The sequence below is a fragment of the Mauremys mutica genome, chromosome 17 (genome assembly GCF_020497125.1).
Source record: "Mauremys mutica isolate MM-2020 ecotype Southern chromosome 17, ASM2049712v1, whole genome shotgun sequence".
NCBI classification, from domain to species: Eukaryota; Metazoa; Chordata; order Testudines; family Geoemydidae; genus Mauremys; species Mauremys mutica.
In genome coordinates this window covers 24,482,636-24,497,111 of record NC_059088.1, presented here as the reverse complement: position 1 = coordinate 24,497,111, position 14,476 = coordinate 24,482,636, and the positions used below count along the sequence as shown (strand labels likewise).

General features: G+C 56.4%; 1 protein-coding gene across 1 annotated transcript in view; it reads right to left on the bottom strand.

Moving 5' to 3' along the window:
• LOC123352157 (perilipin-2-like) overlaps positions 1-14,476 on the bottom strand; it is a 37,971-nt gene that overhangs the window by 21,186 nt on the left and 2,309 nt on the right. Inside the window, exons 2-5 of the mRNA XM_044991936.1 lie at positions 13,934-14,132; positions 12,472-12,554; positions 10,931-11,186; positions 7,899-8,086 (exon numbers count right to left, since the gene is read on the bottom strand). Of these exons, the coding sequence (XP_044847871.1) occupies positions 7,899-8,086; positions 10,931-11,186; positions 12,472-12,554; positions 13,934-14,132 (726 nt within the window). The remainder of the gene's footprint in view (positions 1-7,898; positions 8,087-10,930; positions 11,187-12,471; positions 12,555-13,933; positions 14,133-14,476) is intronic.

Below are 14,476 nucleotides of genomic sequence, written 5' to 3'. Positions count from 1 at the left end.
CCTGCTAGATAGCAGCCTCAAACCTTTTATGTGGACCTGCCACGAGTGGAGGACGAAGAATCTCCCAGCATTGGTTGTGCAAATAGAATCCATTGAGCGCTACTAGTCTCCCTGCACCTGCTCCAAGAAAGGGCATCTCTTATGGGACTTGCTTGTTAGTTCACGTTGTAGCAGCACATGCCTTTAGCTCTGGAGGTTCACCAGTTCAATCCCAGGTGTGTTGGCCAAGGCAGCAGCCATCCCAAATACCGTGCTGACCTGATCAAAGAACATCAGGGTTGGAAGGGACCTCAGGAGATCATCTAGTCCAACCCCTTGCTCAAAGCAGGACCAATCCCAATTAAATCATCCAACAGATTTTTGCCCCATATCCCTAAACGGCCCCCTCAAGGATTGAACTCACAACCCTGGGTTTAGCAGGCCAATGCTCAAACCACGGCGCTATCCCTCTCCCAGAATGATTCACCTCAGTGGGACTCCCAGTAGCTTGGGAAGCAGCTAGGAAAGATTCCTTCCTGACCCATTGCCATTGGCCACTGAAGCATGACCATGAGAGGTGACAGTGTTGATGCTCTGCCAGCCTGAAATCCTTTTCAGGGCAGTTTAACAGCCATGTTTGTACCATGTGGCACAGAATCAGGGCTTGTCCTGCAGAAATGGACTGGATAGGTGAGTGCCCGCCCGCCCCACACACACTATTTGGGTGTAACCCACATTCCATCTCAGTCTGGATCCAGCATTGCTGGGCATAGAGAGGCCTGGTCCACACTAAAGAATTCCACTTCCCAGCCAGTTTTAATCCACCATCCCCTTAGGCTCCCAGAATCCTTTTCCCACAAGCTGCTTTGCTGGTCCCGGGAGCTCAGACAGGGACTGCAGGAGGGCCCTGCAACACTTGACTAGAGCGCCTCATGTGGACGCGAGGTGTAACTGCCACCAGACCAGGACAGCGAGAGCGGGTACACTGCACCACGGCTAGTCACGCTGCTCCCAGCATCGCTCCAGTTAACTATGGAGCAGGCAGACACAGCAACTGCTTGCACTTCTCCTCCCCCAGCTGACCCCTCCCCCACAAGCCAACCCTCCCTCCCTCATGTCCTCCAATATCTACACGGCTCTGCGACGGACTAACCACCTTGGCAACGTGGCATAGCCACACAGGGGCCGGTATGTCTTTTACCAACCCTTGTGCCGCTAAGCAGGATCAATGAGCACCCCTCGCACCCCGACCTGGCTCGAGAGATTCCACGCCAACCTCATTAGAGCGAGACACACGCCCCAATTACAGCCGGTCCCGCTTGGCTGACAGCGTCCCCTTTGACCTCCTCGCAGTCGCGCGGACGCAGGCCACGTCAGGACCGTTTCGGGGACCGAGATGGGATTAAGCTGGGAAGGAGCAATCCATCAAAAGGGCCGAACAGAGCAAAGAACAAGCACCGCGGGGGTTGTCGGTGGGGGAAGCCTGCTCGGAATCAATTCGCAAGGTCAGCAGCTGTTGAAAAGAAAATTGGAAGGCGCAGTTCTAGTCCTCTCTCAGTCCGATCACAGTGGGAGCGTTGTGCTGCTAAGAACGAAGGACTAATAATTATTTAAACTGCGGCAGCACCCAGAGGTCCTACTCAGGATCAGGCCCTTGCCTGCTAGGTGCTATACAAACACCTAGGCCTGCTCTACACTAGCATTTTTAAGATTGGCAGGGTTTATTATAGGTGGGATTGGTATTAAGGTCGCCCGACACTTCTCATTACAAGCCCCTGTTTTCAGTCGCTTATAGCTTCACCAAACTTCAACCCTTTGGGGGGGAATTTTCCTTGCTGGGTGTCTGCTTCAGGCTGACCTGTTGTGGAAAGTGTCAGCCAAAACATTTCAGCTGTTTCTGATAATGAGACTAGGGGAAAATATATTGTTTTGCCTACGTTAATAAAAATCTGGCAACCTTTTCTTGAGAGAGCTCACGGCTTTTGGAGTAGGGTCTTGAAATTTGGCAAGAGGCGGGGTGGCCTTTATGTCAGGGATGTACCTTTTGCTGTGCCAGTGGAAATCCACTCAAGTTAGGCCAAATTATGAGCCTTTTTAAAATGGCCGGTTGCAGGTGCTCAGTAGAGATTTTTTAGCTTTTAAGCAGCTAAATTCCCCAAGATTTGGTTCACGTAGAGCCAGCCTGGCACGGAGCAAGACTTTCCTTGCAATTGCAGCTCTGGATTGCTGCATTTCATGCCGGGTCCAGGCACCTGGTCTGAGAGCAGGGAAACTGTCTCTCCTGTGCTCTCAAAGACCCCCTGCTAGACCTCCAGAAGAGGAAGCTGCCTGATTTGAATGCAGGGGGACAAGAGTCAGACCTTTAACTGCATGTCCACACATTATGCGTTCCACAGGACCCCTTCCACCTTCGTTGCCCAGCATGGACAATGAGGCAGGACACTGCAGCAAGAGAAGAGACAGTTTCACGGTTAAGGCAGCTGAATGCTCCTCTGGAGGGCAGGATTCTGCCCTTGCCTTTGCCACAGAGTTCCTGTGTGAGGCGGGGGCAAGTCACTGGCACCAAACTTTTCCAGGGCCGCCCAGAGGATTCCGGGGGCCCGGGGTCTTCGGCGGCGGGGGGCCCTTCCGTTCCGGGACCCGCCGCCGAAGTGCCCCGAAGACCCGCGGTGGGAGCCCCCCGCCGCCGAATTACCGCTGAAGCGCAGCCCGGTCTTTGGCGGTAATTTGGCGGGGGGGGGGTCCCCGCCGCGGGTCTTCGGGGCACTTTGGCGGCGGGTCCCGGAACGGAAGGGGCCCCCCGCCGCTGAAGACCGGGCTGTGCTTCGGCGGCGGGTCCCGCTTCCCCCCCGCCCCGGCCCCAGCCTCTTACCCCCGGCTCCCTCCTCACCCGGAGTCTCAGCGCCTCGCCCGACAGCCGCAGCATGTGGCCGGCGGGGCCTGAGCTCCGCCCCGCTCAGAGCCGCGTGGGGAGGGGGCGGGGCTGGGAGCTCCACGCTGAGCGAGCCCTGCCCCCTGACCACGCGGCTCCGAGCGGGGCGGGGCTCAGGGGCCCTGGCGGAGACTCGGCGCTTGATGCGCTAAGGCTCCAGGAGAGGGGCGGAGGCGGGAGCCCCCGCTGTTCTCTTGGGGGCCCCTGCGGAGCCCGGGGCAAATTGCCCCCTTTGCCCCCCCCTCTGGGCGGCCCTGCACTTTTCCCTCTAATTGTGACAGAGTGTCTGCTGAGACCAAGCAAGCCCTCGGACAGCTACCCCTTCCTACTTCTCCACGTGGGAACCAAGGATACTGCCAAGAATGACCTTGAGTGGGTCACTGCAGAGTACGTGGCTCTGGGAAGGAGGATAAAGGAGTTTGAGGTGCAAGTCGTGTTCCCTGTTGAAGGAAAAGGCCAGGTAGAGACCATCGAATTGTGGAGGTAAATGTGTGGTTATGCAGATGGTGTCGGAGAGAGGGCTTTTTTTTGGCCTCGGTCTTCACAGACAAGGACAGCGCCCAGACTGCTGCACTGGGCAGCACAGTATGGGGAGAAGGTGAGCAGCCCTCAGTGGTGAAAGAACAGGTTAAGGACCATTTAGAAAAGCTGGACATGCACAAGTCCATGGGGCCAAATCTAATGCATCTGAGGGTGCTGAGGGAGTTGGCTGATGTGATTGCAGAGCCATTGGCCATTATCTCTGAAAACGCATGGCTATCAGGGGAGTATAATGCTATGTATTCTGAAAACAAACCAGCCTCTCAGATCGGGCACCCAACATTAGTGGCTACGAACGTTCTGTGCCTCGGTTTCCCCTCTGTAAAATGGGGTAATACCATCCCCTTGCCTCACAGGAGTGTGGGAAAAATAAACTCGTCTGGGAATGCTACAGGGGTGAGTGCCCTAGAGAAGCCCATGAGGAAATTAATCATTCCCTCTTCAGCGCAGGTTTTGAAGAGCATGAAATAAATAAAGCCTGCAGCCACCTACTGAACAATCAGCAGAATAGAGATCATTAAATAGCCGCTCTGCAAGTGACCCATTCCACCTGTGCATTGAACGGGGCCAGGCTTCGTTAGGGGGAAAAAAGGAAAGACCGTCTCCATGCATAGACACAAAGGGGTGGAATTAAGGATGCGCCGGCAGCTTTCCTTCCGGCATCTCCTGACCTCCGGGTGCTTGACTTTGCAACCTTCATAGTGTTCTTTGGACATGGTTTTTTGTGTGCAATTAGTTATATTGCAACAGCACCCAGAAATCCCATGCAGGATTAGGCCGCTGGTGCGTTAGGGGCTGTACAAGCACCCGGATCTGCTCCGCACTAGCACGGTTGGTAGCAACAAGCGGGAGCGCTCGTCTGGACAGAGCTAATTTACGGAGCGGCAGGGTGGCCCTACCAGCGTAGGGGCTGTCCCCGGGTTCACTCTCACTGCATGATTCGAACCTGCAGCCCGCTGCCCAGCTGCCTAAGGCAAATCTCTAGTCAATGCAGAGGGGACCGTCAGTCCTCCCCAGCACACATGGGGCGAAGGGGTCAGAGAGGCCTAATGAAGCAGGGAGGGTCTGTGTTTTAAAGAACACACAAACACACCCCTGCCAGGAAAACACAAGCACCCAAAGATGACATGCAATGCACACGCCTATACCCCTACATACTGCAAGTGCACACACACACACTATACATTCACCACAGGCAGACACCTGATTCCACACACACACACACCTGCCTGCAGGCCAGCTGACAGACTGACACACACACAAAGCTCTGAATGCAGGTACATCAATGGGATATACACACAGCCCCGTAAAATACCCACATGCAGGATCAACGGCACCACTGCTAGAGGGTTAACAGTTGAGGTTGGGCTGAGATTTGCAGTTATAGCTGGGTGTGCATCCCCCCGAACCAACACACAGGTGTGCCTGCACATGTATGTACATGCTCTCCTCTGCACAGACACGGTGACGCACATGCAGACAGGTGGAAATACCCGTGTGTCGTCCCCCCGCAGCCTGTCCCTTCTGGCCGCCAGGGAGCCACAACAAAGGCAGCTTTTCTCCCAGCTCGGCAACCCGCGCCAACCTCACAACCCACTGTGCCAAATTACAGGCAGCGGGGCTGTCGTCAAGAGCAGGAACATTATCTGTCATCATCGCTGCCGCTCAGGGGCTGCACATGGCAGAGCACGGGGCCCCACCCCCATTCTTCTCCCCCAGCTCCTGGCTACAAGGGCCAGATCCTGAACTTAACAAGGGTGGATCTTTGCTGTCACTTGATCGCTGCCTTTCAAAGCGCCGTGCGCTCAGTCCAAGCCCCTGGAGGCGGCAGGGGACGAAAGCCGCGCGGCTAATCCTTGAGGGGAAATTGCAAGGGAGAGATATAAGATTTGTTATTATTTTCGGGGGTGGGGGGAATACCATGTGCATTAAGTGGGAAGGGGCCGGGTTGAGACCCCTGTGGGCTGACATCTTCATGCTGCATTTCTCGGCAGAGCAGGAAGGATGGCCCAATGGTTAGGGCGGTAGCCTGCGAGTTAGGAGACCCGGTGTCAATCCCGTCCTCTGACACGGGCTTCCTGTGTGACCTTGGGCTAGTCACTTAGCCGCTCTGGGCCTTGGCTCCCCATTGGTGCAATGAGGATAACAGCACTATGGGCAGATGGGCACCTGAGGCCCAGGGACTATCAAGACAAATTCAGATTAGAACTAAGTCACAAATCGTTAGCCTGGAGGGGGAGTAACCCCTGGAACCAGGTGCCAGGGAAGTGGCGGATTCCCCATCTCTTGGTGTTTTCAGATCCAGCCTGGATTCCTTTCCGGAAAGGATGCTTGAGTCACACACGAGTTCTTGGGCTCCCTAGCTGGATGTAATTCTCTGCTCCGCGTTACACAGGGTGATCTCAGGGTCCCTGCTGGCTTTAAAAACTGACGCAGCTAGAAGTGACTCGTGCAAGGTCAGCCGGGGCAGACCCAGGAACTGAACCAATCCAGCACCCCCTTCTGCCCACAACGTCACTCGGTCAGTCTGTGTCCCAGGGCCATTCTATGGTGGGAGGGGTCCCCCCCCCCCGGATCTGGGCTGAGAACCTGCTAACTCATTTCCCCGCCTGCCAGAGAATGTGAAACAGCCGAGGCCCGTGGGATGGATGAGACAAAGCCAACCTGCTTTTGCAAGTGCAGAACGTTCAAAGCCCCGCAGAGGAATGTACAGAAGCGGTTGGAATAATGGCAGGCGTCCTAGCAGGGCAGACAAAGGCTTGAAGGCCGATCAAATTGCATTCAGAAAGGGGTTCATTACAGCCCTTGTAAACACTCAATGGCTTATTTCCCTCATTAGATCCCCCAGCGAGACGTGCAAGTAATAGCATTATATACAGCCAGCCTGCCAGCGCTGCCTTGAAAGCCCAGCTGCCATGGGGCTGTCTCTCTCCCTACCCCAAGACAAACGCCTCCTCAGGGCTCAAAAGCACTCGAGATCGCAGCACGGGTGCGGGAGAGCAGGACTCAGGTTAGCTCACGCTGGCCACAGAGCAAAGAACCTGCCCTCCCAGATTCAAGCGATTTCTTTGTGAGCCCTCGGGCCAGAACAGACTCTGCACAGCTCTGCCGCATGGAACAGGTTGGCGGTAGAGAAGCACTGGATTTTTGGGGGGGGACCTGGCACATTCAGGAGCTTTGGTGCAGCCACAAAATGAGCCCCATCAAACCCAGTGGCACATGAGCCGGGAAGGAGTCAAAGCCTGATTGTGTCAGATCCACATTAGGTGCAATGAGATCCAGCGGCTGTCCAGCCATCCGGCCTCGTTAGTAGGCTCCGCGCTAATCCAAAGCAACACCCTGGCAGATGTGAAGGGACTGACCTGAAAGAGGTCTATAAAATCATGCCTGGTGTGAAGAAAGTAAATCAGGAAGTGTTATTTACTGCTTCCCGTAACACAGGAACTAGGGTCACCAAATGAAATTACTAGGCAGCAGGTTTAAAACAAACAAAAGGAAGTGTTTTTTCACACAACGCAGAATCAGTTAGTGGAACTCTTTGCCAGAGGATGTTGTGAAGGCCAAGACCATAACACGGTTCAAAAAAAGAGCTAGATAAGTTCATGGAGGACAGGTCCATCAATGGCTATTAGCCAGGATGGGCAGGGATGGTGTCCCTAGCCTCTGTTTGCCCGAGGCTGGGAATGGGCGACAGGGGATGGATCACTTGATGATCACCTGTTCTGTTCATTCCCTCTGGGGCACCTGGCACTGGCCACTGTCGGTAGACAGGATACTGGGCTAGATGGACCTTTGGTTTGACCCAGTCTGGCCGTTCTTATGTTCTTAAAGAGTCAAAGGACTGGCTTTTCCCTCCTCATCCTCATCCTCCAGTTGGGGACACCCCCTTCCCAATGCCAGAGGCTGTAAAGCAGCTTGGATCTCTTTCAGTTCCTCACCCCCACGCCCTGCACCTCGCCAATGGCAAGGCCAGAAACCTGGGGCCCAGCACGGGAAGGGCACTGAACTGGGAGCCAGGAGACCTGGCTTCTATTCATGACTCTGCCACCGATCTACTGGATGACCTTGGGCAAGTCCCATGTCCCCTCTCTGTGCCTTGGTTTCCCCTTCCACCCTTTGTCTGTCTGGCCTACTTACAGTGTATTCTCTGTGGGGCAGGAACCCTTACTATATGCCTGCACAGCCCAGGGCTCCAGATCGCTAAGTGCAGCCCTAAGACAAATACCCCTGGCTCTGTCGTCAGAAGCCCAGAGGTTCCCGGGGGCCTGTTTTGCTAGCAGCTCACTTGCTGGCTTTTTCGGGTCACGAACCTAACCCACCGTGTTCAGCGCCACAACAGATGATGGGAAGCAGCACAAAAGGGGCCGTGGCAGAACTGGGGTTCCCGTGTGTCCTGCAGCCATTGGGGATCCCACAGCTAACCCTAAGTAATAAATCCATACCGTACCTCGGCAGCAAACTCCAGCAGCTGGTTCAGGGCCCGGAGCATCAAACGCCATAGTTCTTCCGCATACGACCACGCTCTCCGGTTCACTCGCCGGGCAGAGGTAGCAATCACAAGCTGCAGCCGCCTGGCATAGGTCTGCTCGCTTTCCGGGCTCTGCCTCACGCCTCTGAGGCTTGGCACCTGCCTTCCTGTTTTTGGGGGGGAGGGTACAGGGACGGATGGTGAGATTGGGTGGAGGGGGGCTGGGCAAAAGTCCCAAAAGAGGATTGTGCCCCTGAAAATGAGGTACAATCTGCAGTGGGGGGAGGGGAGCACATGCACCACTGCCCTCTACTGGATGGAATCAAAACTGCTCAACTGGGTGTCAGAGACCTTCACGTCTTATGAAGATTCTCCCATAGTTCAGGTGACAGGGGCTTAACTTCAGTGTGTTTCTCCTGCTGCCCTTCTCCACAGGTTAGGGTGGCAGATTTGGCTCATCTCCCTCATGGCAGAGGTGAGCCAAGTGGGTCTCAAATTTTTTTACTGGCGACCGCTTTTCACATCGCAAGCCTCCGAGTGCGACCCCCCCCAATACATTAAACACCCTTTTTAAATATATTTAATACCATTCTAAATGCTAGAGGCAAGCGGGGTTTGGGGTGGAGGCTGACCGCTCTCGACCCCCCCTTGTAATTACATCGCAACCCCCCTGACCCCCAGTTTGAGAACCCCTGTCCTACCCAAACTCCTGATCCAACTGGAAGCTGCATGTAACAGCTGGCCCTTCTGTCTACAAGCCTAAACCCTAGATCCAGATCCCCCTCCCAGTTGGTTAGGGTTGAAAGTCAGGATCCAGAGCCCGCTCCTCAAATCCCCAGCTTGAGCTAATCCCTACATTGGGACAACCCCTGAAGATCTGTCCTGCACAGGCAGCGAGCGAGGGGTTTCCGAGGGACTGCGGAGATCCCTGTAGGACCTCGAGCAGGGCTGCCAAGGGGCCTGGCTAACGTGAGTTTGCACAGGGAGATTCCCTGACCCCCGGCGTCATCGTGGGTTTGAGAACTCAGTTCAGGGGCAGCGGGAGCTCACCGCAGAGCAACAGCAGGCTTAGGGGAGGCACCGGGCGGGGAGGCCCAGGGACGGGATGTTTAGACAGAGCCGAATGTTGGAGAAACGCTGAGAAGCAGAATTCTGCTCCAGGTCATTGAGCAGCAAAGGCCCAGTGGCGCTGGGGGAGCTCGGGGCAGCAAACGGCCTTTGTCTGCTCAAATCCCTGTGCAAAGCGCCGCAGGGTTTTGTAGAGGCTTTTGATCAGCGCAACGGGTTTAACAATCCAGGCGTGCAGCTCAGTACTTGTGTGCAGCCCTGCAGGGGCAAAGCAGTGTGTGCAAAACAGTGCCCATGGGCAACCCTACAATAACAGACCAGGGTGTGCAACCCTACAATAACAAACCAGTGTTTGCAGCCTAGCCCCCATGGGCAACCCTACAATAACAAACCAGGGTGTGCAACCCTACAATAACAAACCAGGGTGTGCAGCCTAGCCCCCATGGGCAACCCTACAATAACAAACCAGGGTGTGCAGTGTATTGCTTACAGACATCTGTGCAGTAACGAAGGCTACGCAGCCCACCACTCACAAGCAACCCTGGAACAGCAAACCCTGTCGCAGCGACCCCCCGTTAACAAGCCAGCGCGTGCCGCCCGGCGTTCACCCACCCCCCAGGTGCGCCACACTCGCATGGAAGAAGTGAGGCCTGGCGGCTGGATTCCACCGCGAGTGCCGTGGTGGTGAGCTAAGGGATATCCACCTGCCCGCCAGCGCTTCCCCTCTCTGGAGGCCTGGAGCGCCACATGTCACACACGCAAATACAGCCAGACCACCAGGCCTGGCAGGCAGTCTACGTGCCAGAGCCCCTGTAGCCTCTGAGGGAGTGTGGGTGACACAGCAGCCAGGGGTGTTTGCAGAGCGTCACCAAGCCCAGGGGAAATTGGAAATGACAGTGGTTGGACAGAGAGCAGCCCCCTGTCCGTCCGCAACCGGCACATCAGCACCAGGGTCACCTGCAGCTCAACAGACAGGCAGGAGGAGGCTGGGGTGCATGGGGGGAGGGTTGAGAGGTTAGAGCCAGGGGCTGGGAGTCAGGATGCCTGTGCTCCACTCCCAGCACCAGCAGGGGAGCGTGGGCTAGTGGTTAGCGCTCCAAGTACCTCCTGAATTGGCTCCGTCTAAAGCCGTGCTGCACGCAGCGGGTGGGCTGCCTCTGGGAATCTGGGCTTTGCCATCCCCTCCCACTTCTGAACACTGGCAGAACCGTGAGTCATGCTGACCGACGGGCAGCTTGCCAGCAGGCCCCCAACCTGCTGCTAGTGTCCACCTGGGACTGAGGAGGTGGTGGGGGAGTGTGAGAGCGGGAACAGGGCTGACATCATTCCTCTGGGGACCCCAACAATGAAGCTGCCAGAGAAGGGGGTCTGCTGGGAACCCCAATATCTCAGCTAAATGCCAAAGGAAGTTGCTTTATTTTGGCTCATCCCTTTCTGGCACTGCTTCAGTCAACTGTTGCTGTGGGGCTGTTCAAAATCTGCCATGCTCCACTCCAGAGCTGGCTGCATTTCAGCACCGGGTGAGAGATCCCTGTGCAAAGTTGCTAGGTGGCTGTTAACCAGCTGCCACGTTCCACCCCAGAGGTGGCTGCATGTTGGTGGCACGTGAAGGAATTCCTTCTCGTGTTTTGAGATGAGCGGCACTAAAGAAACGTGAGATACTATTATCTACACTCCTATTGGGGGAGTCGGGGTCAGGACTCCTGGGTTCTATTCCAGGAGGGAGTATGGCCTAGAAGTTAACACAGGGGACTGGGAGTCGGGACTCCTGGGTTCTAGTCCTCACTCTGCCACTGGCTCATGGGAGGACCATGGGCAAGTCACTTTCCTTGAGTTCCATGCCTCAGTTTCCCCAGCTGGGAAGTGGGGCTTGTGACCCTGACCGCCCCAGGGTCTGCCTGGCATGGCCCTGCTGGCAGACTGAGGGTATCGCTGTTACTCACTGGTTTCTTCCTCTGTGGCAGGGAGATAGTGGTTCGCGATCTGCTCCACGCGGCTCAGCGCTGCCTCGGCCCTGGGCTCCAGCACTTGGCCGATGACGCTGGCGTTCAGGACGATGCTCACCCCCAAGGCCGCAATGCCCATCACGTCCTCCACCACCCCGCTGGCCCGCTCCGTCAGCCGGCCCACTCGCTCGGCGGTGCGGGCCTGCAGCTGCTCCAGGCCGGCGGCCAGGCTGCCTCGCAAATTCCCGAGGACCTGGGGGCGACAGGGGCGAAGTCACATCAAGAGGGGGGGGGCATTGACTCGCAGGTGGCACCGTTACATGGCGGGGAGGGGCAGGCGGAGGGTTAAGTGTTGGGCTGTATAGGGAGAAGAGTCCATTCAAAGCCCCCAGTAGCATAATGGGGGAACAAGGAAGAGTAAGATTAAGGTGTGGGTAAGCGTGAGGGGAAGGTAAATTGTGCAGTAAGTCGAGGGGGCTACAGGTAAATTTGGGGTGGAAGTTTGTGGGGAGGACAAAGTGTGCAGGTAAAGGTGGAGGGCTGGTTGGCATGAGTTTCAGGTGCAGGGAGTGGTCTGAGGAGGGTGAATTGGAGAGCAGGGGGTGGTATGTGGGGCTAGGGGGTCACAGCAGGGTCGGAGGAGGGGCACAGTGGAAGGCGGGTGGGGGAGGAGTTACCCGGCTCAGTGGCGGTTGCCGGGGGACATGGCACACGGGCACAGTGGCCTGCTCAGAGCAGAGCTACGGGCAATGCAGACTGGTGCAGCCAGGCCGGGGGCCAGGGGAACCAAGCGCTCTGCTCCGCCTGCGAGGCCCGGCCTCTCCCAGGGCAGCCAGAGGGAGAGGAGATCTCTGACCGGCAGCCGCATCCTTTGCCTCTGGGGCCCTGGCAATGGCTTTCAGCTGCAAAGAGCTGTCTGCTGGCGCCCTCTGGTGTCAATGCCATGTATGGCAGGTGTGCATGCCACCTGGATACAGGCTTTTGGCAAAACACCCTGGCACAGTTCCTCCCCCATCGCGGCCGGGGCGGTCTGTATGGCAGCAGGCCGGCCTGCTGCTTATCTGTAATGATGATGCCCGCACACTCAAGTCTATCAGTAACTTTTTTACGTACATCCAAACCAGGGTGCCAACAAGGATGAAACTGGCAGCTTCTCCCCCCAATATTCGACAATGGGGGGGGGGCTTCTCTTAGAGCTCCCAGAGTACTTTACCAGCACGAACGAACTGAGGATCATCAGCTCCCTACAGGGCAGAAGAGATTATCCCCCTTTTGCAGGTGGGGAAACTGAGTCCCAGAGCTGGGACGTGAGTCGCCCAAGGCTACACAGCTGGGAATAGAAACCAGGAGTCTTGACTTTCAGCCTCCCCATTCTCTAACCACTAGACCCTACTCCCCCCTCCCAGAGTCCAGAATAGAACCCACGAGTTATGACAAGGAAAATGGGATGGTTTTGCGATTGTTTTCTTAGTCACAGCATCCATGGCACCTCTGTCAGATCTCACAGCATAACCCCGCCCGAGCCACGGGCCTTTTACCTCGTCCGCTGACTGATCCAGAATGGGGAATCTCGCCTCCAGCTCGGCCACGCCTCTCAGTGTGTAGCTATTAACTGCAGCTACTGGGCAAGAGAAAGCCATAGGCACGTCACAAATGAGCACGCAGATCTCGGACTCAGTAGGGTGCCAGCCTACAGGGGACGGGTTGGGGACGTCTGTGAAATCTGGATCCAAATCTGGGTTCGAGTTTCAAGTTAGGGCTGTTGGAGGGCAGCTCCACCCTGAGGCACCCCCACCCCCCAGCTCACCCCTGCCCCGTGCACGAGCACCCTGAGCACACCGTCACTGCTTCACTTCTCCTGCCTCCCAGGCTTGCGGCGCCTAAGCTGATTGGCGCCGCAAGCCTGGGAGGCAGGAGAAGTGAAGCAGCCACGGCGTGCTCGGGGAGGAGGCAGGGCAGGGGTGAGCTGGGGCGGGGAGTTCCCCTGCGTGCCGCCCGCCCCCCCTTACTTGCTGCAGGCGGCCCTCCCCAGGCTTCCCTGCCCCAGCTCCCTCTGTCTAAATGCCGGAGGTGACTGGGGCAGCCGAAGATCCGGCCGCCGTGGTCACTGCCGAAGAAAATGGCGCCCCCCAAATCCCAGCACCCTAGGCGACAGCCTAGGTCGTTGAAATGGTTGCACCGGCCCTGCTGCAAGGGGATCCCATGGGAGTTGTAGTCCTGGTGCTCCAAGCTTCCATTCTCCTATAAGAGTCGGGCTCCCGTCGGACTTCATCTCCTATGAAGCACTGCCTCTCCTCGCCCAAGAAGGGATGCCGTGGTGCATCATGGGAGCTGTAATCAGGCCAGGGAGCCCCACCTAAAAGGAGAATGGAGGCACGTCGCAGCCGAACATTCACTTAAAATTTGCTGATTCCATAAATATTCCTGCCACTAAAAGCTCATCCTGGACAGTATTTGCAGGAAGTGAACACAAAAGGGGCATGGGATCAGGGTAGCTGGGTTGACCTGAAGCACATCACCTTGGTAGCAGGGTTCTAGTCTGTTATGAAAGTGTTAAGGGCGTTTGCTGAGTTGCTGGTGCAGGTAGCTCATTACCCTACTTGGACAGAAGGGAGCTGGGAGTGGCTTTCTGGGGAGAGAGGATCTAGGGTGTGGGCTGAGTAGTCCTGTGGGAGGAACCTTAGGAGCCACCAAGCCTGGGGAGAAGATTTGAGCTGAACTTGGCTATCTTGCTGCTGTTTGGTTTGCGACAGAAGGCCAAGCCCGGTGAGGGGGATGGGTTTGGATGCCGTGTGGAGCGTAGACTTCCTTTGTAGAGCAGGTTGGGAATGGTGGCTGGACTCTTGCACCAATGCTTTGGTGCCATTCTGCCTTCACTCCAGAAGTGGAAATATTAAGGTAGGGCAAAGAAAGGGCCATTCCCGTGCCGTGGCCAGTCTGACCAGTCCTAGCAACGTCACACAGAAAGCCTTGCCCCCTCCCCCCCCCAGTCATACTCACTTGGCACCTCCAGCCTCTGCACGACGGGAGTGGCTGCCATCACAGCCACCCCCACCACGGTGCTCACGCTGCGCTCTGCCATGCCACAGAAGAAACCCACCACGGGGTGGGTACCTTTTATGTCCGTGTAGGTGAACACAGCGATCTGATAAGCCGAGTTGAACAGAGGGATACTAGCGATGCGCCCCAGGGTGCTGTCCTAGAGAGGAAGAGGAAAATGGGACTCGCGTGAGTCTGGCTTGCTGGGGAGCATCTTTACAGAAGCATGTCCGTGTCGTTGCCTTCAGGCCTGAACAGCAGCTATCCAACCGCATGATGGCACCTGCTAAGCACAGCCCTTAAAGTCACCCTGCCAGCCTGGAAACCCTTCACTGGCTTCTAGTGCATCAAAGACAAAGCCATTGTCCTCCCTTTCAAAGCCCCGTAGTCTCCCTCCCCACCCACCCACCCAATACAACGTAACATTATTGGGAAGTTGCAGGCAGTCGTTAACAAGTTCTAGTTAACGGAATGTAGCGGCAGTTAGATCCTGGAGGAAATGCT